This window comes from Perna viridis, chromosome 10 (genome assembly GCF_037379345.1).
Source record: "Perna viridis isolate PV_CMFRI_1.1 ecotype Kerala chromosome 10, ASM3737934v1, whole genome shotgun sequence".
Classification (NCBI taxonomy): domain Eukaryota; kingdom Metazoa; phylum Mollusca; class Bivalvia; order Mytilida; family Mytilidae; genus Perna; species Perna viridis.
In genome coordinates, this window is record NC_142454.1 from 781,914 (window position 1) to 807,564 (window position 25,651).

The 25,651-nt window shown below is 32.9% G+C and overlaps 1 protein-coding gene across 6 annotated transcripts; it reads left to right on the forward strand.

Moving 5' to 3' along the window:
- The first annotated feature begins 1,765 nt into the window (after positions 1-1,765).
- On the forward strand, positions 1,766-23,746 carry LOC148604060 (uncharacterized). 6 transcript variants are annotated; one of them, XM_088548508.1, is made up of 8 exons: positions 1,766-1,954; positions 4,383-4,542; positions 6,795-7,039; positions 10,921-10,982; positions 13,395-13,599; positions 14,816-15,111; positions 16,302-16,359; positions 18,190-23,746. In XM_088548508.1, exons 5-8 carry the CDS (start codon positions 13,449-13,451, stop codon positions 20,112-20,114), a joined length of 2,430 nt encoding a protein of 809 aa, XP_088404634.1. In that variant the 5' UTR covers positions 1,766-1,954; positions 4,383-4,542; positions 6,795-7,039; positions 10,921-10,982; positions 13,395-13,448; the 3' UTR covers positions 20,115-23,746. The 6 variants fall into 6 exon arrangements, with proteins under 6 accessions (XP_088404634.1, XP_088404637.1, XP_088404636.1 ...); XM_088548511.1 differs by lacking the exons at positions 4,383-4,542; positions 6,795-7,039; XM_088548510.1 differs by lacking the exons at positions 4,383-4,542; positions 6,795-7,039 and having other exon boundaries at positions 1,775-1,809.
- Positions 23,747-25,651: the final 1,905 nt, after the last annotated feature.

A 25,651-nucleotide genomic window follows, 5' to 3' on the forward strand; every position in this document is an offset into this window, starting at 1 on the left:
CTTTCTCTGTAACACGAAAGATCAAAAGCAACGAAAAATAGACAACCTGAACAGACATGCAATATCAACTGGGCTAAAAATTAATGCAGCAAAAACCAAATCTATGCGACTAAACGTCAAGAACTATCAATCCTTCATGATTGCTGGAAAGGAAATAGAGGACGTGAACAACTTTGTCTACCTTGGTGCAACAGTCAGCAGCACGGGAGGTACAAATGAGGACATACGTAGGAGATTTGGGCATGCACGAACAACATTTTATAAGCTCAGAAAAATATGGAACAGTGGCCAAATAAGCAGAAAGACCAGGATCAAACTGTTTCAATCAATTGTGATCTCCATCCTTTTATACGGCTGTGAAACATGGAAAATGACCAAAGGAGATAAAAAAAAAAAAAACAAAAAAACAAAAAAAACAACAGGACACATTCCAACACAAATGTCTCAGATACATATACAAGATCTACCAGCTTCAAAAGATAAGTAATGAAAATCTGAGAGAACAAGCAAAAGTGGAAACAATCAGCCAACACATAAAGACCAGAAGATGGAAATGGTTAGGCCATGTATTACGGATGAACAACAACTCGCACTCAAGAACTGCGCTGACATGAACACCGGAAGGACGACGGAAAAGAGGAAGGCCAAAAGAAACCTGGCGGAGAACCTTAGAGAGAGAAATGCACAATATGGAATTAGGAACGTAGACGGAGGCAGCAAGATCAGCTCAAAATCGTGAAGGATGGTGAACACTCGTTTACAGCCTTAATCTCCCTCAGGAGAAAAGGAATTAATTTGTTCTCTTGAGAGGGGTTGTTAGATGTTTCAACATGTATATAGTTAATTGCGATATGGCGAATAGTTCCCCTGTTCCTTCCATGATGAATAGCCACCAGTATTCGGCATCATGGAGGCTCCACCGAGTAACAATTAAACATTACATGTATAAACATCACCGATGTCCTTTTGATGAACAATTAACAATATTGCCATGACAGTACTTAAACTGGTCTGGAGCTGGCATGTCAGTTAACAGCTATTAGCCCTTAGTTTGTACATTAGTGTAATTTATATTCAGTTTCTTTATTTCCGTTGTAACAAGGGACTCAGACCCTTTTGAAATGCATGATTTTTAGGTGTGTTTGATTGTGCAATAGTTTCGACAGTGGGCAGATTTTAAAGGGAGGTGTAATCATTTGACCACGCCAAAGTACTTTAACCCGCCGCATTTTTGCGCCTGTCCCAATTTAAGTCAGGAATTTTTGGGCTCTTGATGTCTTGTTTCGTTTTCACCTTTAGTTTATTTTTATACTACTTGAGTATATAGGGACAACTCTTGCGCTGTACCCGTGCATAATAATGGCAGGCTCTCCTGTGGTGGGAGGGTTTCAACGTCGTTTATTTAAGACCAAAGGGTGGCCTTCGACTGACATTTTTATCTCGATGGGGTTGCTATCTCTTTGAAATATTCACCATTACTATTTTGGTTATATTTTCACACCTTTCTACAACATCTATGATAAATATCCATTTGGCTCTAATGTATTTAATGGTACTTACCTTTGCAAAGTTTCATCTTGAAACGGTCCGGTGCAGACGGACGGACACGAATTGAATTGAATCCAGTGAAGCATAAACGTCAGATAAAAAAAATGCTTCAGCAAACGTCGTGATCATCTGAACTATGACAATATAGGTTCACTTTTAATAAAAAAAGATTAGATTTTTTTGGGACGTAATGTTCAGTTCATTTTGGGACGAATTAACCGTATCCCAGCTGATTCCTTTGACTGCACCGGTTCTTTAAGTGTATGTGAAATATTATATTTATCTTTTTTGGGAGGACACATAACGTTGTATTTGTACTCCAAACGAGAAATATAATCGTAATATCCATGTATTTTGTATTTGGTTGAAGTGTAACTGGCGTTTTGAACTATAGTCCTTTGTTACTGTAAGTGTAATAGTAATAGACGAATGGGGAAACCATTGTTTACTTATTTAATTTTAAAAATTGTGTCTGTGGATTTCATTGTACATTTCAAAATGTGTAATGATGACTTTTGATGCAAGCTCCACTGTTCTCAACTCACAACCTGCTGTAGACAAAACACTTTCAAAGTACTTATGCACCGTAAGTGCCATAAACATGCACTACCCTGGTGTTAAATATACAAGATAATCATGAGTTTTTCCTTGATGGTAATTGTAAAATGATCCATGACTCAAGGCAAGGATTTTTTTAGTAGACTATAGTTAACTACAAAAATCCTTGCTCAATATATATGTACTTGTAAACCTTTGGGGGAATTTTCAGCTGTGTGTATATAGCTTACATTGTAAAAATAAAAGACAAAAAGAAAACATTTCGATAATGTCTCAAAAGAGCTGACTGCAGCATGCAGAGTCAGACACTGTTTGATCATGGAGCTTGTACCCAAACAATACTTTTGGCAAAATCTTGAATATCTTTCAAAAATTCATTTCAAGTGCACTACAGGTGTGTGATCCAAGCATACATTAATACAATTTAAATACCAACATATAGTATACTCTGATAAATGTATTTATGGGCATGTATTTGGTACATACATTGTACTTTCCTTTTTAGCTCACTTGTCCTAAAGTACATGTGAGCAATTGTCATCACTTTGTGTCTATAGTCATTCTCCTCCATCATTATCGTTGTCCGTAAACTTTTTCAAACATCTTCTCCTCTGAAACTACTTGACAAATTGTAACCAAACTTTCCTTCAATGTTCCTTAAGGTATCTTTAATAATCTTTGTGTGGAGATCTCTTATCTTGTGAAAAACATGGCTCCCATTACTAAAAATAGACCATAGGGGTCAAATTGCAAATTTATACAAATAACTCCAGAACAGTTGGGTTTAGCTAAAATCTGGCTGGGATTATTTTTAAATACAATGATTGCAATTATTAGCCATAGATCATCAAGGAAATGAAATAAAGGCAAATATCAATACCTACGTTAGTGTGTTAGCGACATACTTATTTTTTTTTATTAATTTGCTATATCAAATTGGTGATTTTGTCATAATTATTTATTACATGTATCTTTCAGTGATTAATTCAATGAACATTCATGCCAAATTAACGATTTGATGCCACAAATTAAAAAAAAAAACTAGAGGCTCTATAGATCCTGAGTTGCTCATCAAGTCATTTATAGTCTTTTTGGCTTTCTCAGCTGAACTCATGACCCTATTGTACTATCATTTAATCGATAGAGAGCAAACTGGTTATCCAACCAGTTTTCATGTTATGATATAAATCTCTCATAAATAGTCATTTTTTGGCTAAACTCATTAGTTTTCCAGTTATTTCCACAAATCCTCAATTTTTAGTGGCCATGTTTTTCGACAGATCAAAAATCTAGGATATCTTAACAAACATTCATGCCATGTTTGGTTACAATCCATCCTACTAGTAGTTTCAGAGGAGATTTGTACAATTCTGCAAAAAAAATCTATTTCAGGACCCATAACTCATTCATTTGTCAATGAGTTTTTCTGAAAATTTCAGCATAGGTCCAATATATCTTGCTACATTTGTAAATAATTTTAATCCCTGCCAGATTTAGCTAAACCCAACTGGTTTGAGGTATTTGTACAAATTTTCAAATTAATACAAAAAAGTGTAAAAATAGGTGTTTTATTAAAACCCATGTAGAGTGTTGTTTTTTTTTTTTGATTTTAATTATTTTTTATTGTGTTCCTTATTTTATTCTAGTAAAGAAATGTATCAGCTAATTTTATGTGGTTTTTAAATTAGGGGTCAAAGGGGCCACTCCTGAAAAACAATCAACTTTTATTTTTGGTTTGATTTTGAAAATTATTTTAAAATTGGATTCCTCACAAAAATCCCTGCCAGAATTTTTTTTTATATGATTTCAGATATCTCTTACTATTTTTGAATTATTATGGGTCAAAGGGGCCACACCCAAATAATCAACTCTTTTTCGGGTCTGATTTTACAATGTTCTTTAATTCAATTTGAAATTTTGTGGAATATACTGTCCACTGCAATCATATCATGCTGTGTTTTTTTTTATTGTTACCAAGTGTAGATGAATGCATTCTGTATTGAAATTTTCATTTGACAGTACCTAGAAGACAAGACTTGAGTATAGTTTCCGTCATCAGTGTCCACATTATGATTTTTATGTTATGTTTTCTAATTACATCAGTTTTAAATAAACCCCTTGTGTTAGGTCAATCATATTTGGTGTACAGTTGCATTAGCTTCACTGCATCACAGCAACATGTTTTTTTTTCATGCTTTCATGTTTGATGCCACCAGTAACGGTCTATTGACTTCATAATTTCTTTTTAAGATTTTAATATTGAATTTTCTCATTAGGTCAGTTTGACATGATGAGCTCCTGCTTGGTCAATGATATTTAATGTAATTTTACATTAGCTTCACTACATGACGCTTCCATAACTGTTTTGTGCACATGGCTCTCCATTTGTCGTGTATTGATTTTGAAATTTTGCAAAACAGTGATCATGATCTACAGGTAAGACATATCTCTGTGAGTTATTGGACTTGCATGTAAAATTATTTTTCATAATTCTTAATCATAAAAGACCTTGTGATTGCAACTTCTCTGTTTACAAAGATGTTTACAAAATGCTGGAAATTTTAATCAACAACATATTTGTCCAGTGTGGTGGATGTGTTTTCAACGAATGGTCGGCATTCCAAATGGGAACAAATTGTGCTCCTTTACTTGCTGACCGATTTCTTCACTCTTATGAGGCTGATGACGTATTATCTTTAAACAATCCTAATACCGGGCATTTGATACATCGCATCTACCCCAAAGAACATGAGATGAAGGATACTACAGATGCTGTGAAGTCAGCCTCATACCTTGACCTACACTTAGAAATCGATGGAAAACTATTGACCAAACTTTACAACAAATGTGATGATTTTTCATTCAGAATTGTCAACTTTCCTTTCATCTCTGGCAACATCCCTTCAGCACCTGTGTATGGAGTGTTCATATAACAACTCATACGTTATGCCAGAGCTAGCCGAAACTACGCAGACTTTTTGTATCACTAGAACTCTAACAAATAGGCTTCTGGAACAGTGTTATGTTGCTACAAGATTGAAGTCATCACTACAGAAGTTTTATGGTCGTCATCATGAATTTGTGGATCATTATGGTGTATCCTTCTGCACCATGAAAACTGATTAATTCTACGGGTCATAGTTTTCATTTCCTCGTTTGTCTACCCCGGACTTGACTTTTTATGAGCAACTTGGCGGGTGTTTCTAGAAAAGCAGAGGACGCTTACCCTACTGGTGCACCTGGTCCATGCTCCCAGTTTTTAGTGGAGTCTGAGTTGTTCATTTGCTTTTGTTACTTTGGATGTATGATTTTAGTTACTTTGTGTTCTTTGTTGTGTATGTCTGTTTTCTATGTCTGGTCTTTGTCCCTGGATTACATTCGTTTGATCACCACTATAACCTTGGTTCCCTTGATTACTCTCTAAAACTACTTCGTTGATGTTTTTCCTGTTTGGTAGATTTGTTGTTATGAAGTATAGAAGTGCATACTCTACAGCTATTTGGGTTTTACATTGACATTTCATGTAATGTGTTGAGTTGACAAAGGATCTTTATAGTGTATGTCTCGTCACATGACTCAGTGGTTTCATGAGAATGGGTCCATATCTACCAATCAAATGCAGGAGATTCATTATAAGTATATCATTGGGTTCAATATTAAAAGCAAAAAAAGCTTTTTGTGTAAAAATACGGATAAAAATTTACAAAGATTTAGTTCTCTAGGATAAAAATGTTAGGAAAAGCATAAAATAGAAGATTTTGCATTGTGATGCAGCGTTTCGATTTCCTGGAAATAAACAATAAAATGCAGATCAGTCTTTTGAATTCAATACGCTCTACATTGGAAATTCCTGAAGGAAAACTGAAACTAGAACGAGACTTACAATCTTATTTACCTGGTGATGTATTGTTTAAAAAAATGTACATGTAGGAACAGTTAATGTTTAAGGTATCTTGTGAATGTAACTCTCTGAAACCATAATTTGCTCACAATATTTCTAGTTATAGATCAGAATCATCTGTCCGTCCGTCCATCTGTCATTCCATTAATTTAGTTGCTTAGTTGCAACTATCTCGTATCCCAATGAATCAATTGATTTCAAATTTGGTGTATGGCTTTATATACATTGGCTTACATGTACCTTGTTAGCAATGAAATCGACTTTCTGTTTCGTGGGACATTTTTCACTATATGAAAGAATAAAAGAAAATTTTTGTCACAAAAATTTTGGCTCCCATTGGATGGATTGGTTTTAAATTTTTTTGTGTTCCTTAATATAGATAGGGCATATATTATTTTGGATCCAGTCCAATATCAACTTCCTGTACAACAGAGGGTGCAACTTCATGTTTTGACCTAGCTGTTACCTTGTACACATGTAAATGTACATTTGTACAGTCCTGTTTATGTGCCTAAATCCATGTAGTATAGATCAGATACAAGAAACAATATTATCTAGTACTACTAATTGCACATTATTACAAATTATTTCAAAACCAAATTATGTTTAGATATTAATGTATTCCATGTGCTGTTGGCTAGAAAGTCTGATTTTTAAATAAATACTTTAGTTCTGATAGTTTCATATACCGTGATAATACACTCATAGGGGAAAATCATGTCTTACATTTAATTTTAATTTATGTTTTTGCTATTAATGTCATTTGACAAACAATTTTATACAACAGCAAAACACGTTGTTGTATAATGGTATGATCCTGGCAGTTGCTTGATTGGAAGTCAGTGTATGGTTCATTTTAATTGTGCCATCTCAGAAAAGGAAGGCTGGGATAGATTTCTTCTTGATGGTGGGGGAGGGGTGATTGGTGGTGAATGGTTGTGAATTAAATGTTTGGAAATTACAACTCAAAAAGGGGCGAGAAACAGATATTTTCATTACGTCCAGACAGCTATTCTGCTATGATTCATCTGGGTGAGTAACGGGTATTTTTATTACGTCCAGACAACTACTCTGCTATGATTCATCTGGGCGAGAAACAGGTATTTTCATTACGTCCTGACAACTACTCTGCTATGAATCATCTGGACAAGAAACAGGTATTTTCATTACGTCCAGACAACTCTGCTATGATTCATCTGGGTGAGAAACAGGTATTTTCATTACGTCCAGATAAATTACTCTGCTATGATTCATCTGATTTCTTTAATTTGATATCGTTTTACAAGCAAAGGAAGACTTGGATGGATATTGGGGTTGTGACTGGAACCATTCATGAACAAAAAGTACCACTTTGATTCTGGTATAATTCTTATCCTGTGTCAATATTACCTCTCGATCAAAATTCAGAGCGGTATCAATTCTGCATGGTGCAATCATACTTGCCTGAATTGTTCAGGGTTCAATCTCTGTGGTCATATCAAGCTGCATCATGCAAAACATCTTTTCTATGACATGGTTTAGATAGGAGCTTGATTTAAACTCTCACAATTTCAGAACTGCATACATCTAAATTACAGATTAAAATTAAATCTGTTCCATTTTTTCCACCCAATATGCAAGTTAGTCTTCATTATTTGTTGCTAGCACTTGGTTTTTGTGGTTTACTCTTCTTTTTTTTTTACATTAAACATTTATTTTTTATGGTTGACACTTTGGTTTTTGTGGCTGGCACTTGGTTTTGCATTTGACGTTTGGTTTTTATGGTTTACACTTTGTTGTTTGTGGTTGAACCAATATTTTTGTGGCTGGCATTTGGTTTTTTGTTTTTGTGGTTGAGAGTTGTTTTTAGGGGTTGACACTTTAGTTTTTGTAGTTGACACGTGGGTTTTTGTAGTTGACAATTGGTTTTTGTGGTTGACACTTCTTTTTGTTGTTGACACTTGGTTTTTTGGGATTGACACTTTGGTTTTTGTGGTTGGCACTTGGTTTTGGGGTTGACACTTGGATTTTTGTGACTTGCCCTTGGTTTTGGGGTTGACACTTTGATTTTTGTAGTTGACACTTGGTTTTTTGGGTTGACACTGGTTTTTGTGGCTGGCACTTGGTTTTGGGGTGGACACTTGGGTTTTTGTGGTTGACACTTGGTTTTTTGGGATTGACACTTTGGTTTTTGTGGTTGGCACTTGGTTTTGGGGTTGACACTTGGATTTTTGTGACTTACCCTCGGTTTTGGGGTTGACACTTTGGTTTTTGTAGTTGGCACTTGGTTTTTTGGGTTGACACTGGTTTTTGTGTTGGCACTTGGTTTTGGGGTTGACTCTTGGGTTTTTGTGGTTGACACTTGGTTTTTGTGGTTGACACTTGTTTTTGGGGTTGATACTTTGGTTTTTGTGACTGGCCCTTGGTTTTGTGGTTGACACTTTGGTTTTTGTAGTTGACACTTGGTTTTTTGGGTTAACACTTTGGTTTTTGTGGCTGGCACTTGGTTTTGGGTTTGACACTTGGTTTTTATGGTTTTCACTTTGTTGTTTGTGGCTGAACCAAGGTTTTTGTGTTTTGTGGTTGACACTTGTCTATTGGGGTTGATGCATTAGTTTGTGGTTTACACTTTCGTTTTTTAGTTTACTCTTATGTTTTTGGGGTTTTTACTTGGTTTTTATGGTTGGCACTTGGTTTTGTGGTTGAACCTTAGTTTTTGTGGTTGACAATTGGTTTTTGTTTTCAATTGAACTTGGTACTGACTCTTGGTCTTCAGGTTGACTTTTGTTTTTTGTGGTTTACACTTGGTTTCCTGGTTGACACAATGTTTTGGGGGATAACACTTTGGTTTTTGTGATTGGCTCTTAGTTTTATGTTTGACATCATGTTTCCTGGTTGACTCTTATGACAGACACTTGGTTTCCTGTTTGCGTTTGGTTTCCTAGTTGACACTTGGTTTCCTGGTTGACCTTTTGTTTCCTGGTTGACAGTTGGTTTCCTGGTTGACACTTTGTTTTGTGGTTTACTCTTGGTTTTTGCCCAATAACTTGGGTATTAATCATTATATCATATGAAGTTAAAAAAACAAATTTCCTTACCATTAAAGATATTTTGGCATGATGTTCCTGCACAGGCCGTGTTTTTTTTGTACTTAATGGCATCTACAAAATTTAAATTTTATTAGAAAGTTCTTGATTTGGTTCTGGTCATAATGAATATACTATAGTAAAGCTTAAAATCGTTCTAATAATGTTTTTTTATTTATTTTTTACAGTAACTTTGTATTTTGTGGTGTCAATTCAGTGTTGTATATATTGACCTTCAAATATAATACATTTTTTATCTTATATATATATATTGCAAGACTATTCATGGCGTGCTGTTTTCTTCAGTTTAAGGCTCTGCAACATTTTGTCCTACTTAAATTACCACTATAACATATTGCTTGAGTAAAATGTTGGTTTTACTATACAATGTGACTGTCCAGCTTTTGTTGACATGCCTTCTACTTAATAATTGTAAAATATTTGTTTTACTGAACTTCATCTGATGAACCCAATTAACTTGTTTTTCATCAGTGTATTCTAGTATTACCTGTCTTAAATCACTGGCCCCTTTCTCCTAACTCTTCTTCAAAATACTTGATTCCTAAATAAATGTTAAAGAAAAAGGAGGAACATGTGGTACAATATCATGTATAAACCAACACTTGAAACTAGATATATAAGCAGAAAAACTAAAAATTGGTTTGAAATTCAGAAGAATAGTCCTTTTTCATATTCCTGAGTTTGGCTTTGTTTTTTTTTAAGATTTTAAGCAAAAGAGTAACTTTCTACAAATTTGTCATCTGACAGACTGATTTACTGTCAAATTGAAGGAATGGACAGCAGTAGACTTCAGATTCAAATATTCAATTTATTAGAGCCATAAGTACTTGGATACTTTTAAATAACTTATTTTAAACCATTCAGGTACTTACTAAAGTTTAAATAGTTCAAGTTTCCAAGAAAAATGTTGACTCTTTTCCCTTTCCCCAATGAGACCACCAACCAGGTTGTCGGGTGTTGGTGGGTTATGTCCCTTTGAAAAACTAGCTAAAATTGCTTGCATTCAGTAAATATAAAAAAGGACTATTTCACAATTTTTTTCAAACATTTTATTTAAATCAGATTAATCAATATTAAATCAGGTTTTTGGGCGTTGAATCATGTTTGTTTTAGATTTATTGCCCTTGAACTTATCAAACTGAGTAATATAATTCCTATTTGCAAAATAAATGCATTTGGCTTTTTATATATACTTTTATGATTTTATGATTTTAACCTGCATGTGAGGAATATGAAGGTTCATCCTTCAAGAAAGTGAAGAAACTAGGAAAAATATTGCCAATAAAAATGTCAGACTGTCTGTTTACTGATTGAGCAAACATGATAAACAAATATCATAGAGTAGTAGTATGATATAATTGTTGGCTAAATCTTTATGTAATCTAATTTTCTATTCATGTTAATGGTAAGTTGAACTAGCAGTTCGTAACTACATTTCAATTTTGTAAAAGAGGTTGGGTTAAAAAACACATAGCATGTAATAACAGTGTAGACTATGAAGTCCTGTGAAAAGTTGGTACCATGATAAGATTACGGTAAAGGTTAAGATCTATGATGTAAATTGATGTCTTAAGTACTATTGGAAAGATCAAATCAAAAGATCAAAAACAGAGTAAAATCATCACAATCATCTCCCTAGCTAATTACTGGTACCTAGAGGCAGTCCACGTAATTGTCAGCAGTGACGTGAAATCTGACACCTTTATCCCCCAACATTAATTAGTCGAAGGTTATTTATAGATTAACTGTATTGTTGTTTAATCTGTGACAATAGTTATCTCTGACTTCAATGTAACCATGGTAACATTATTTTTATTTCTATTTAAGGTGTGATGTGTTGATGTGATTTGACTGTTTTAATGTTATAGATTGGACGTGTAGAAATAGTGGTAAGTTTTAACTCTTCATTCATATCTCAAGGTTATGAAATTCAGTAATATCTTTTTCTGTCATTTAAAATCAATAAAGTGTCAGTCTGAGGCTAATGAAAATTTGAGAATAAAATCTATTTCTTACAAAATACCATTTATAAATAATCAATAGACTTGAGCTGTGTTCATACATGTACATGTAATTGGTCTCATTATAACTTTATATTTGTATTTGTCTGGGGGATTTATTTTAAAACTGCTATTTATCGAAAGAATATTACTGTTATATATTTGAATTTTTCTGAGTTTATGGTTAAACTATTATTGGTTTATACTTAATTAAGAATATGAAATATATTAAAACTGATTTGAAGTGATTAAATGATATATTTTGCTTTGAAGTCATATTTTGAATTTTACAAAAAGGGAAGATATGGACTCAATGAATTATTTCCAGAATTTATGGTTTTATTAACATTTAGTTACACTTTGAGATCTTAATTCAAAGAATTAAGGTCATGTACACTGGTAACAAATTTCTTCTTAACTCATTAATGAATTGATATTATACTGAGTATCCATGAATTGATAGTTACATTACTATACTGAGTATCCATGAATACTCTACTGAATATACCTTTTCCTGACACTGTGGTTACATTTCATCGCTTAGTTAAATGAGGCTGAAAAATTTACTCTAGTAAAAGGGTATAACAACAAAGGAAAAGTTGTGTGAATAGCGAATTAAGATGTTCTGTTGACTGCTGATAGTAGGTGTGTGACTTTTTATAGATACTACATCTGATGGCATGGTTAGTCATGGTTCATATTGTCTACTATCATTTAAATGTCTGTCTGTCTGTAGATTACTGATATGAAGTGTATGACTGTCTTTGTATATAGAAACTTTGTTTTTAATGATGGCATGTGTAGTCCTGGTGGCCCTTATGATACCTATTGTCTCTCATACAGGCTATCATTTAGATGTCTGTCTGTCTGTATATTACTGATATGAATATGTATATAGACTCTTTGTCTTTTAACTGTTGGCATGTGTAGTCCTGGTCGTCCTCATGATACATAGATTTGGATGTCTGTCTGTTTTGTCATGCAATTTTTTGTCTTGAATAACAGCGAAAGTGGTCAGTCTAAAGGCTAGTCTTTAGTATGTTTTTTTTATATAATGTCTAATTTATTTATATTTGCATCTTCTCTATAATTATCACTTAAGCCAATATTGATACATGAATTACCAAACTGATGAAATCTAGGCAGTTGATAAAATGAAAGTCTGTAGAACAAATATTTCCAGGAAAGTCCCTAGACATGAAAAATGTGATTTATATGGTTAGGAATGAAATTAACTTTAGTGTGTAAGTTTTTATTCCATTGACAGGCCCAATTATAAAGGTTTTCAAAGGCAGTCCAACAATACAAAAGTAGTATTTATTACTAGTAATCTTATAACTGATATCACACTACAGGATAATTGATTAAATTACAGAAACTGAAGAAAAAATGAAGGACACTGGTATATCATCAATATTAGTTTTCTGTACCAGATTCTCATTATATAAGTTACTGATTTGTTGATCATATTTCACCTTGAAATTGTAATGTTTACATTATTGATGATGTGATAAAATCTGGTCAATGGAAAGCTTCAATCAATGTTATTTATTGAATATGCTATACACAATTTAAAAGATAGGTGACCTTACAAATCTGTATGTCTGGAGTAATATCTTACCTATGTAAGTAGTCATTTTCATCTTTATTTTGTGATAGCTGCCAACAAGAGTTCTTTTAAAATGATGAATAATATAGATATTTATTAAGAATGATAATGTATTCGTTTTTCCTTTATTTTTGATAATTAAATCTGTTGGCTGTTTATGTTAGGAACATTGATGCATTACTAGATAATATTTATGGATAACTGATATGGAAAAACAGGCCTTTCTTGAAGGTGTGTTAATTTACATTTGTTGAAGACCTATTTTGTATTTAGATTATAGGCAGGTGCATCTGTTGCATTTCACCATATTTATTCTTTTTTCTATGGTATGTTATTTGGGAAAGAATGTCAAAAATGAAAAATTCCTCAGATCATAATACTGCTTAATTCAGATATTGACTAATTGCATGTGGTATAATGCTAGACTAGAAATGTTTGGGGTGTTCATTTGTCAAAAGGAACCTCACCTTGATTTCTTCATAAAATACTGTATTTATCCATTGATACATTACTTTACTACATATTTGGTTTCAAGTATCCTAATGCCTTTTCTAGTATCCAGTGACAATGTACTTTTATCTAAACAAAGTGAAGGATTTATAAATGTGGAAAGTTTTCTAAATCAGATCTGAGATTGATGGAACAGCTTGTTTTGATTATCACTTAAGATATCAATGCTATTTACATTTCAGCAACACAGTACATGTAAACACTAATGGATGTCATCACCATAGCAACGGAGAGTGATGAAAGGTGGAAGGTACTTAGAGGACAGACATGTCAGAAAGGTCTATGATACCATAGCTCCAACTTTTAATGATATACCACAGAAAGTCTGGCCTAATGTGAAGAAGTTCATCAAAGGGTTAGATCCTGGGGCCATTGTTGCAGATATAGGTAAATAGTTTTAATATCGATACATTATGGAAAGCTTTGCTCATTTTGTCCACAGAATTTCAATCATTGGTACCTGTTGTGTTCTTTGTTATTTCTTCTTTTGTTGCATCATTCTCCCTTTGGAAAAAAATGTTATGCCAGTTTTCCCTAATCACTTTCCCTAGGCCAGTATCTTAGAGGTTGACTTGTATTTTATATGAGCCTAAACCACTTTCTGTTACTGAGTTGGAGCTAATAAAACTATTTCTCTATGTGTAACTTTCAAAATGTCTTGTCTTTTCCGTAAGGAAAAATTCTATATAAACTAAAAGAATATTTTCATTGCCTTTCATCAAGACCATCCAATAAATCTTGGAAACTCTATTTTGTCATTGTTTTATCCTGAGCGATAGTGAGGGGTTAAATAAGTACATAAATGGCCAGTCTGTGGTAAAACAGTGATTAAATGGAGTTTCTGTGATTTATTTCAATTCTAATAGGACTAGTTTCTTCATATTTTTGAATAGATGCAGCCCATGTGTTGCACATAATGTTGGTCATGTGTTTATCTTTTTTTTACCATGGTGTAGTCTAAAGAGCTTTGAAGCAGGTCATATTAGAATAGTGTTAAATATAAACTAAAATAAATGTGTGTCATGAGAAACAATATATACTATCACAATGCGTGTCATGAGAAACAATGTATACTACCACAATGCGTGTCATGAGAAACAATGTATACTGTCACAAAGTGTGTCATGAGAAACATTGTATACTATCACAAAGCGTGTCATGAGAAACAATGTATACTATCACAAAGTGTGTCATGAGAAACAATGTATACTATCACAAAGTGTGTCATGAGAAACAATATATACTACCATAATGCGTGTCATGAGAAACAATAGATACTATCACAAAGTGTGTCATGAGAAACAATGTATACTATCACAAAGTGTGTCATGAGAAACAATATATACTACCACAATGTGTGTCATGAGAAACAATAGATACTATCACAATGTGTGTCATTTGAAACTATCACAATTAAAGTACAATATTTGATTGATTATGATTGATTATTGGTGTTTAACAGCAATATTTCAGTTATATTCAGGCAATTGAATATTTGAAGTTGATTTTTTCCAATTATCCAGTAAAATAGGATAATTTCTGATGTTTAGATGGTTTTGTTTGAATTTTTATCTTATATCATGAAACAACTTTCTCAAAATAGGTTGTGGAAATGGAAGATACCTGCATATCAACAAAACCCTGTATAAAATTGGGGTTGATGCTTGTCTGCCCTTGATAGAGCTCTCCAGAGAGAAGGGATATGAGGTCCTTGCTGCAGACAACTTGTCCTTACCATTCAGGGACTCAGCTTTCGATGCTGTCTTGTCGATTGGAGTCCTTCATCATTTTTCTACTAAAGAGCGAAGAATAAAGGCCCTCCGAGAGCTATGTAGGATTTTGAGACCAGGTGGCAAACTTTTGCTTTATGTCTGGGCTTATGAACAAAAACACAGGAAGGTAAAAATGAATAAAGAAAAGAGGTTATTGTACTTCCACTCCACAGGAGAAGGGATATACTGTTTTAACTGTATCCATCATTCTGTCATTCCTTAACACATTTTTTTGTAACAAAAAATGAAGCTATTGTAAATCATTGTAAGCTACAAATCCTTGGAATACTGCATTGTGGGATTCGTTTTCTGAATAGTATGACATGTACTTCCTGTTTGCCGAAAAAACTTTAATTTTCCTATACATTGGTAATATTCAAAATTTTCAACACATTTTTCTTGGCTGTTCTATTGAACACAGGTTGCTGATATCTTTTACTCAGCTTTCTATGAGGTGTGTTTTTTTTTACTCATATGACATGTACTTCCTGTATGCCGAAAAAACTTAAATTTTCCCATACATTGGTAATATTCAAAATTTTCAACACATTTTTCTTGGCTGTTCTATTGAACACAGGTTGCTGATATCTTTTACTCAGCTTTCTATGAGGTGTGTTTTTTTTTACTCATATGACATGTACTTCCTGTATGCCGAAAAAACTTTAATTTTCCTATACATTGGTAATATTCAAAATTTTCAACACATTTTTCTTGGCTGTTCTATTGAACACAGGTTGCTGATATCTTTTACTCAGCTTTCTATGAGGTGTGTTTTTTTTTACTCATATGACATGCACTTCCTGTTTGCCAAAAAGACATAAAGAAACCAAAAGCATTGGTTGTATGTACATGTATATACATTTCTCACCCAATTAACGATTATTGTGAGTGGACTGAATCCTAATAAGAACATATTTATGATAGTAATTTTGATAATACACTTAGTGAGTTGGTTCCCTTGATTACTCTTTCATATTATAATATTGGTTTCTGTGATAAAAGTTACTATGATGTATAGTGGTACATAAATCTCTTACCCTTGTAAGATTTATGAGAGATATTTGGTTTAACTTACTACATTTTCTGATAAAATACTAAATACTTTTACTTGAATAAGACTGACAAGGGGTAGAATCTCCCACATTTTCTGTTCCAAAGGTTACCAGGTATGTGAAGTAGTTTGTCCTGGAAGGTTGTGCTATTATTAAATATTTTATATATATATACAGAATATGATGGTATTCAAAGCATTGTTTGTACTTAAGTAACATTGTGTGTTGTTTGATGCTTTCTTGTAAAGTTTGTCTTTGGTTTCAGTTTGATGGACAGGATGTTCTGGTTCCATGGCATGCTGGGAAGAGAACCAGACCAAAAGGTAAATTCATTTCTCTTATGGCATTGTTGTTCTCGCTCTTTTCAGATAAGAGTAGTTTATAACGTCGAAGGAAATGCAAGACAGATAAAATCTCAGATCCCAGGACAAAATGTCCATCCTGAGGCTCAAATGATTTTTCTTACCTATTAAGTTTTGGAACACTTCATGTGGGAGATTCTCCCCATTAACTCTGCCTCATGTGGGAGATATTTACACGAAAGCAAATTTTAATGTCAAAAATCAATTATTTAGTAAATTTCAAGGAAAAAAATTGTAATTTTAAATCTTACTTATTGTTTGAGAGATTCTAAATCAATTTATCAATCTTTCCTTTCAAAGGTGTTTGTGGCTTTTTTAACCTGTTTGAACTAACAAAATATAGCATTCAATTGGCAAACGATGGGTAATTCTGTCAAACATTATTAACATTGAAAATGACATTGATATTTATGATACTGTGTACATGCAGGCTATTTGTTATTATTGTATTCCAAAGGACTATTAACATTTAATTGGGGAAATAGGTTTTATATGATGGATACATGATACATTTGGAAGAAATGACATCTAGATCTTCTATAACTTACTTACAAAGAAGATACATGTACATATAGATTCTCTTTCAGTAATGAGTTATTTAAATTATTTTTTCACTTGAGGAGGTGAAGTTTAGATTTTCCACATGTAAGCTTCAAAGAGAGTGGTGAAGTAATTTTAAAATAATCAAGAATAAACTGAAGAAAAAATCAGTCTCTCTTTATTGATGAAAGCTCCTTTTTGATTTTTACAAAATTTGTGTCAAATATTTAATTACAATAAATATTCAGAGCTGTTTTAAGATTGAATATTTAATCCATATTTGCCCCATTTGTTAAGAGGCTGTCTATGTAGAAATCAGGCAGATCCTATATGTGTGGCACAGGGTAAATTTTATTCCACTGATTTTTCCCCCAATGTAATGTATATACCATATGTGTGTCAAAAAGTTCAAAGTTTGTTTTGAATGACAATGGATAGCTCAAAATATGATTTTGAAGTTTCCTAATGAAGCAACCTAATTTTGCTCAGGTCTCACTAACCACTGCCAGGTCAAATGGCCACCCTCCCTATGTAGTACCAAAAACATACTGAACCTAGAAATATGCATTGTAAGTGCATTATTTGTGTGTATTCTGATCAAAGGTAGTCAAAATAAAGCTGAGAATGTGTACTTTAAAATCATTTTTGTAATTTTCTACAAAAGTGTATGAATATTGTTTACTTGTGTGAGTAACTTGCCTCCATGCTATCAGTTAGCAGAAAAGGTAAAAATGTTGATTTTCAGTATTTTTTATTTAAGTAAATTTTGTGAAGAATTTCTAAGGTCATCATACCATTAGAATAGTGATTTTGAAAGCCTTATCTTCCAAGCTTGGCAGTGGTATGCAACTTTAAGGTGTCATTTGTCCTGGGACTTCACAGTGAAATATTGAAAATTACTTGTTTAACATGTAAAGTAATGGAAACATTAGAAGTGGTAAGTGAGACCTCAGATTAAAGAGTTATCTCCATTTTTTCAATGAATTTTGATGCTTTCAATGTAATTTATTTCTCTTTTATCCTTGCTGTGCATCCAAAACCAACATTCACCTTTTAGAAAGGATGCAATTGTGTTATGAAAGGATGGAATTTTTTTTTAAATAAAATATATCATGTGCCAACCAATGCCTGGGTTTTTGCATGGACACTCTCTTAAAAGTTTGACCTCTGTGGGCATATCTAGCTGCACTATGCAAGGCATTTTTTTAATTGAAAAAAACAGGTTTTTATGTCTGTTTCTATTTATTGTAGGCATTTATTCATCTGATCATGATATGTCTAGTACCAGTTCTTTGAGTGAAGATGATTCCATTGATCTACCATCTTGTGATAATTTGATCCAGCGAACTGTATCAGACCCTGAATGTCCATGTTATCACCAACCACAAACTAGCATGCTCAATAAATTATTGACAAGTACAATGAAGCCCCTTACATCTCGACAACGATCAAACACACTGCCTTCATCCTTTGAAGCACTGACCGGGTATGAAAATGACAATGGACAGATTGAAGAGGAATGTAGAAAACTCCAAGTCACACTCAGGGAAATGGCTGCAAATCATGATCAACTGAGTGGTTCTAATGATTCAGTTTTTGGTAGCAATGATAAGCTTGATAATGGTCAAGATGGAATTTTGTTTGAAACACAACCAAAAGAAACTATGAATGAAGATATTGATGTGAAAAACAAACCAATTATTTCTGAGACAACTTTTGGAGTTCCTTTGTTTGAAGATGACATAACTGCAGTTCAAGTTTCAACAGTTGAAGTGCCTCCAGTGGGCGCAACATGTGACATGAACTGTAACCCAAAAGTCTTTGAGGATGAGATGAAAGATGGAAAGCATCACAAAGGTGACAAAAAAACATCTCTTTTTGATACATTAAAAAAACGTTTCCTGAAGTTCATAGATTCTAAATTTGACAACGAAATGTCTGCCAAATGTAAAGTTCCCAACCAAATGTGTAATCCTTTTAAATCACTAAGTCACAATGAAAATGATGAAAACAATTTACTATCTAATTTAGACGGCCCATTCCAATCATTTGCAGTGAGAGAGTTCCCTATGAGTAGTTATCCAGACTACCTGAAGACAGAAAATAAAAACAGTGAATATCTGCTATCTAGTTACTCATTGGGAAAACAAATTCTTCAGCCAGGTCAAGAGTCTGTTGATACTGAAAACATGTCTAAAAACCAACAGCATTCTGGAAATATACCTGTCACTCCTGAGACACATAGTAAAACATGTGATCACCATGAAAGTGACAAGACAAAGCACCAATCTATTTGTAAACACAAACTGATGAAGAAATTAAGTCGGAGTAAAAAAATATGTGATGATGATGTTATTATCAATGGTTGTGATCATTGTAGTACAGAGAGTTTTGTGAATGGTGCTCATAATAGTTGTGATACACAAAAGTGCAATAGGAATACAATTTTAAATGATTATGCAGATTCCATAGAGTGCAATAAGTTCACTATTGGTGAGATGAAAAGTGTCAAAAAGGGTTCTCTTGTCAGTTTAAAGATTAATGGCAATGGATTTAAATATGTGGGAAAAAATTCTAGTGGTCATCAATCAAATGGAGATACAAATTTCAATCTTGAATTCTCAGGAAAATTTGTTAGGGGTCATCAAGGTGATGTAAACAAAAGTGAGGGAGATAATTCATGTTTTAAACCACAAGTCTCAAGTTTTTGTAGAAATGAACTTCAACAATTGAACTCAGAAAATGGCTGTAGAACAAAGCTCATTGTTGAGGAGACTGATAATAAAAATGTCAGCATTAAAGGTCATCAGGGAACACAGCCATTTGTTGCTCATCAACATATTGACCATGGGAATTGTAGTTCACAAATATGTGAAAAACTAAATCAAAATCATATCATGAGGAATGGTTGCTCAGAGAGATTATCTTCTAGTCATAATGACCTTTCTTCTTGTAATCCAAGGTCAATAAAATCAGGTGCTGACTCTGTGCCTTCTATACCTTCATCAGTAACTCAAGAGGCATTCCAAATGTCCTCAACTAGACTTTGTAGATTTTATCATGTTTTTAAACAAGGAGAGTTGTCTAACTTGGTTGTAAATCACATTGATAATTTATCTGTAGTTAGCTGTACATATGATCATGGTAATTGGTGCTTGGTATCCTTTAAAACTTGATTTTGTTTAAATTATTCTCTTTACATGTTGTGTTTTTGTTTTTCATAATTTTTTTTCTTTTAGTTTTAATGTTTATGTGATTTTTTTTTTCAAAACATGCTTCAGTTGGGCATTTTTTTTACATTTACACACATTTTATGAATTACACAAGTGATATACAATATAGTACATATGTACCTAGTTTTTTCCCCTATATGCCATAATTTATTTTCCGTTAGTATACATAACAAGTGCAATTTTTATTTCTCTCAATATTTATTTTTGTTATTTATTAATCCGAATTGGTCTGCCAGATTTCTTTGTTTGATAGAGTAATATATTTTTTTTCACAGGGTATTTCATTTCCAACCAAGGAAAATACTTCTCTGACTGATTATTGATTTTTTTTATCAACATGTTCTACATATTTTTGGTACTTTTACATGTAAGAATATGTAGTTGAATAAACCCAGTTGCTACAAGTACATTTTAAAGGCTGTATATTGATGTACCATTAATATGATTTCCTTGATTTGAACTGAGAATATTTTTCTGTGTTTTTTAGCAATTTAAAGACACATTTGACTCAATTAATATAGGAAACTTCTAAAAAATGCTAATTTCCTTATTTTACCCATATTTCAGATTTTGGGTTTCCTGGTTTTAAAAAGTTTTAAGGATTGTTTGTATTAATGCTCACAGTATAAAATGCCTTATACATGTACATGTAATTAATTACTGTAAGCGCTCCTTTATTGTTGATTATGACAGGCTGGGCGTTTTCAACATTATTTTTAATGCAGATTCTCCATTTCCTCTTCTTGACAGTATTGCTTTATAATGGTTTAAGGTGGTCTGTGTTAAAACATGATGGCACCTTCATATTTTTAATATTTTTTTGTTTCAGTTGGCATTTTCCATTTTTATTTTGCTCCATACATTTTGTAGCTAGATAATATTTTTATCTAATCCTTTCAAGGAATAGCAAAGCTTATATGTTATTTTGGATGTCCTTACTCAGGACATTTTATAATGTACATGTTGTACATTTGCTTCTGTCTTTAATCTCTTTTTGATTGTGTTCTCATGAATTTTTTTTGTTAGGTGATTTTTTTTTGTATGGTATTTAGTTTTATATTATAACACTGAATTCTTTTTTTAAGCTTTTGTCAAAAACTGTATAACTAACTACTTAATAAGTGATTTTCCCTTATGAATACCACCTTGCCTTTTATAAATTTTATATTACATGTATGTAACATAGCTGTTTTGGTACTTATATTCTGTGTACATGTATTTTAGGAAATATTCCATGTTTTTATAATTGCAGTTTTTTTTTATCTTTTTAGGCTCAAATTTGATTTTAAATTGTAATGAAAATTGAAAATATTCCATAATTCTAGTTTTTATTACCATCATAACCCAGTCACATTTTTGCTGTAATGAAAACATTGCAGTAGTTTCAAAATTTACAGTCCTCACATACATTACTATAAGTCAAAATTTCATATTTCATTTTAATGAACTTTCATTCCTTTTTGGATTTGTTTTTTTTCAAAGTAGAAAAATTTATAGAAAGATTTTAGGATTTAAAAGGTTATTCTATTTGACAAAGTTCTATAAATTACCATTTCACAGTTGTTATGGCTCTGTTTTTTTTAAACAAGCCCAACCATTACTCCTGCTGTAAATCACTCTTCACTCTACTTCTCTACATGGAGTTGTACTGTGATGGTATAGTTACCATCTGTATGTCTCCAGGCTCTACTTCTCTACATGGAGTTGTACTGTCATGGTATGGTTAGCCATCAGTATGTTTCCTCGTTCTACTTCCGTATGTGGAGTTGTACTGTTATGGTATGGCTCACCATCAGTTTGTCTCATTGATCTACTTCTCTACATGGAGTTGCACTGTCATGGTATGGTTAGCCATCAGTATGTCTCCTTGCTCTACTTCTCTACATGGAGTTGTACTGTCATGGTGTGGGTAACCATCTGTATGTCTCCTTGCTCTACTTCTCTACTTGGAGTTGTACTGTCATGGTATGGTTAGCCATCAGTATGTCTCCTTGCTCTACTTCTCTATATGGAGTTGTATTGTTATAGTATTGTTAGCCATCAGTATGTCTCCTGGCTCTACTTCTCTATGTGGAGTTGCACTGTCATGGTATGGCTCACCATCAGTATGTCTCCTGGCTCTAATTCTCTACATGGAGTTGTACTGTCATGGTATGGTTAAACTTTGTTATTTAAGGGAACATGACAGTAAAGTTTAAATTTCTGAACAGAATATATATTGCACCTACTGAAGCAGCTATAGACACCTAGTCATTGCCATATTGGCAGATTTATGGTAAAATTGGAGGTTCAGTAGTACATCTTGGAATCACATTTCAAAAGTTGAGATGCATTACCTGGTACATGAATTTCATTTAAAAAAACAGGCCTTATTTATGCTGACAAACTTTTAATAGTTGGGTTTTTTGAGTTAGGTTAGAATGCAGTTCTCTGCTACTCATTCATTGTTACATGTATAATTTATCTCCCTGTAGCCATATTTTTTTATTGGTGAATAATTTTCAAGGTAAAAGTGCTTTCTAAGGTTTGCATTCTAGGACTTATCACCTAGAGACAACACCTTTATTTCTCAAGAATATTTTCAGTTGATATTATACATAAATAGTATGTGCCAATATATTTTAACATTTAAATACCAGTACATATTATAGTTGTAAATATACAAGCTTACTTGAAGTGAAATTCTTTTCTTATTTCTGGTAAAATTCCTTTTTGGGATTAGAGACATTGTTGAAATTACTTAAGTTTTAGTCCATACAAAACTCAGACATGGGCTGACAAACCCATCAAACAAGAATGCTTTTTTTGTTTGTTTTTTTTTTTTTTTGTTGTGTTTTCAGTTTGCAGATTCTATGTAGCGTCTACAAATTTTGACTGCAATTTACACTTTATGGATTGTGAATCTTTCAGCATATATTTATATAGACTGGATCTTAAGGCTTCATGTTTCATGGGTATTTATGTAAATGGATCTGTAGGATTCATGTTTCATGGGTATTTATATAAATGGATCTGTAGGATTCATGTTTTGTGGGTATTTATGTAAATGGATCTGTAGGATTCATGTTTCGTGGGTATTTATGTAAATGGATCTGTAGGATTCATGTTACTCATAACTTGTTATTCTACATATCTAGATATAACAAACTAATCATGATATTTTTTCTACCACTTACAGGTAGTCCTAGTTTTTATGATGAACTCCCAACCAGTATTATTATATCTATGTGTTCTGCTATTCTGTTTGTTTTATCATTCTTCACTGAAATCTTAAAATAAAGTGTATTAGCATATACAAATATACAAGATTTTTTTCTTCAATGTATTGTACTGTAAACATTTTTTGTATTTAATCATTCCATATAGTTGTATTGTAGTCTTTGTAACTCCACAAGAAAACTATTACGATTTGATGGATTATGTTTTTATGACAACAATGTTACATAATACAATTGATATTTTCCAGAAATCTCATTTGATATGTGGTAACTTTTTACTGTGATTAACATATCTTTTTCTTACATGTTATAACTATGTTTTTCAATGTTGTTTTATAAATAAATAATTTTTATGAATAACTGTTGTTAATCAATAATGACTTGGTGGCTATATACCTAACTGTTGATGACATTTTTAAGATGGTACATATTATGGTATAATGTTGTCTGTCCGTCGTCAACACTTCGGACAATAACTCAAAAACACTTTCATCAACTTTTATGAAACTTTGGGGAATTGTTCATATCTATTGACGTAAGCTCCCTTTCGATTTTTCGTTTCTGTTTAATGAATTTTTATACTTGAAAAAAAAGGGGGATTTTCACGTTTTCGGACAATAACTCAAATACACTTTCAACTACTTCTATGAAATTTTGGTGAATTGTTCATATCTTTTGATGTAAGTTCCCTGTCTATTTTTATAAAGTTCAGATATATTGTTTCCGTGTTATGAATTTTTATAGTTAAAGAGTAATCAAGGGAACCAAGGTTATAGCAGTAATCAAAAGAATGCAATCCAGGGACATGGAAAACAGACATACTCAACAAAGAACAAAAAGTAACTAAAATCATGCTTACAAAGTAACAAAAGCAAATGAGCAACTCGGACTCCACTAAAAACTGGGAGCATTGACCAGGTGCACCGGTATGGTAAGCGTCCTCTGCTTTTCTAGAAACACCTGCCAAGTTGCTCATAAAAGTCAAGTCTGGGGTAGACAAACGAGGAAAGGAAAACTATGAACTGTTGAATAAATCAGTTTTCATGGTGCAGATGGATACACCATAACAATCCATGAGTTGATGATGACCATAAAACTTCTGTAGTGATGACTTCAGTCTTGTAGCAACATAACCCTGTTCCAGAAGCCTATTTGTTAGAGTTCTAGTGCGATACAAAGTCTATGTAGTTTCGGCAAGCTCTGGCATAACGTATGAGTTGTGATATGAACACTCCATATACAGGTGCTGAAAGGATGTTGCCACAGATGAAAGAAAAGTTGACAATTCGGAATGAAAAGTCATCACGTTTGTCATAAAGTTTGGTCAATAGTTTTCCTTTACCTTCAATTTCTAAGTGTTGGTCGAGGTATGAGGCTGACCTTACAGTAAAAAATGGGGATTTTCAAGTTTTCGCAAAATAACACAAAAACACTTCCACTAATTTTTATGAAACTTTTGTGAATTGTTCATTTCTATTGAAGTAAGCTTCTTTCTGATTTGTATAATTGTCAAATTTCATGTTTCTGTCTTATGAAGTTTTACTCCTTAAAAAACAGCCAAAACGCAAAAAATGAACCATTTGTTATGATAGTGCCAAATTTTTTGTGCATTTTTTATTTGCCTTTTTTTTTGGGGGGGGGGATGAGGGGGAAGTGTATTTGACAGGACTCACAGTATTTCTAGTTGATCATATTACTTCATTAATAGCATAAGGACAAGTAAAAATATCAACGGATGTATCATGTGTTTAAGGCTAAAAACCACTAATTCCACTTCCCATAGGCTTCTATGCTAATTTCACAATATTCAATGGCTTCTCTGGACTTTACCTTAACTTTAACCTGCAGATGACTATATATCAGCATGATTCTACATATGTCAGCTCACAATCCTCAGAATGGCATGTGGGGTTAGCAGACTTGCAGTGCAGTACTGGTCACCGGAAATGAAGGGTCTATAAATAGCATGGGAAATCCCAGTGTTTTCACAAGATAGGGGTATATTTAAAAATCATTATGGAGATTAGGCTTCACATCACAAGAAGCAAAATGCACCTATAAAATGTACAGAAATGTTTTTCCTTTCAGAAACTGTTTAAATTTTTTAAATAAGATGAGAACTTTTTTCACAGCACTATGAGGAACAGGGGTAATTTCTGCGTAGGACTATTTTTGCGTACGTTCCAAATGCTCATTGGTTGAATTGGTGGTCTGTAACCTTAAAGCACAGCTCTTATTACTAGTTACAAGGAGGTACCTAAC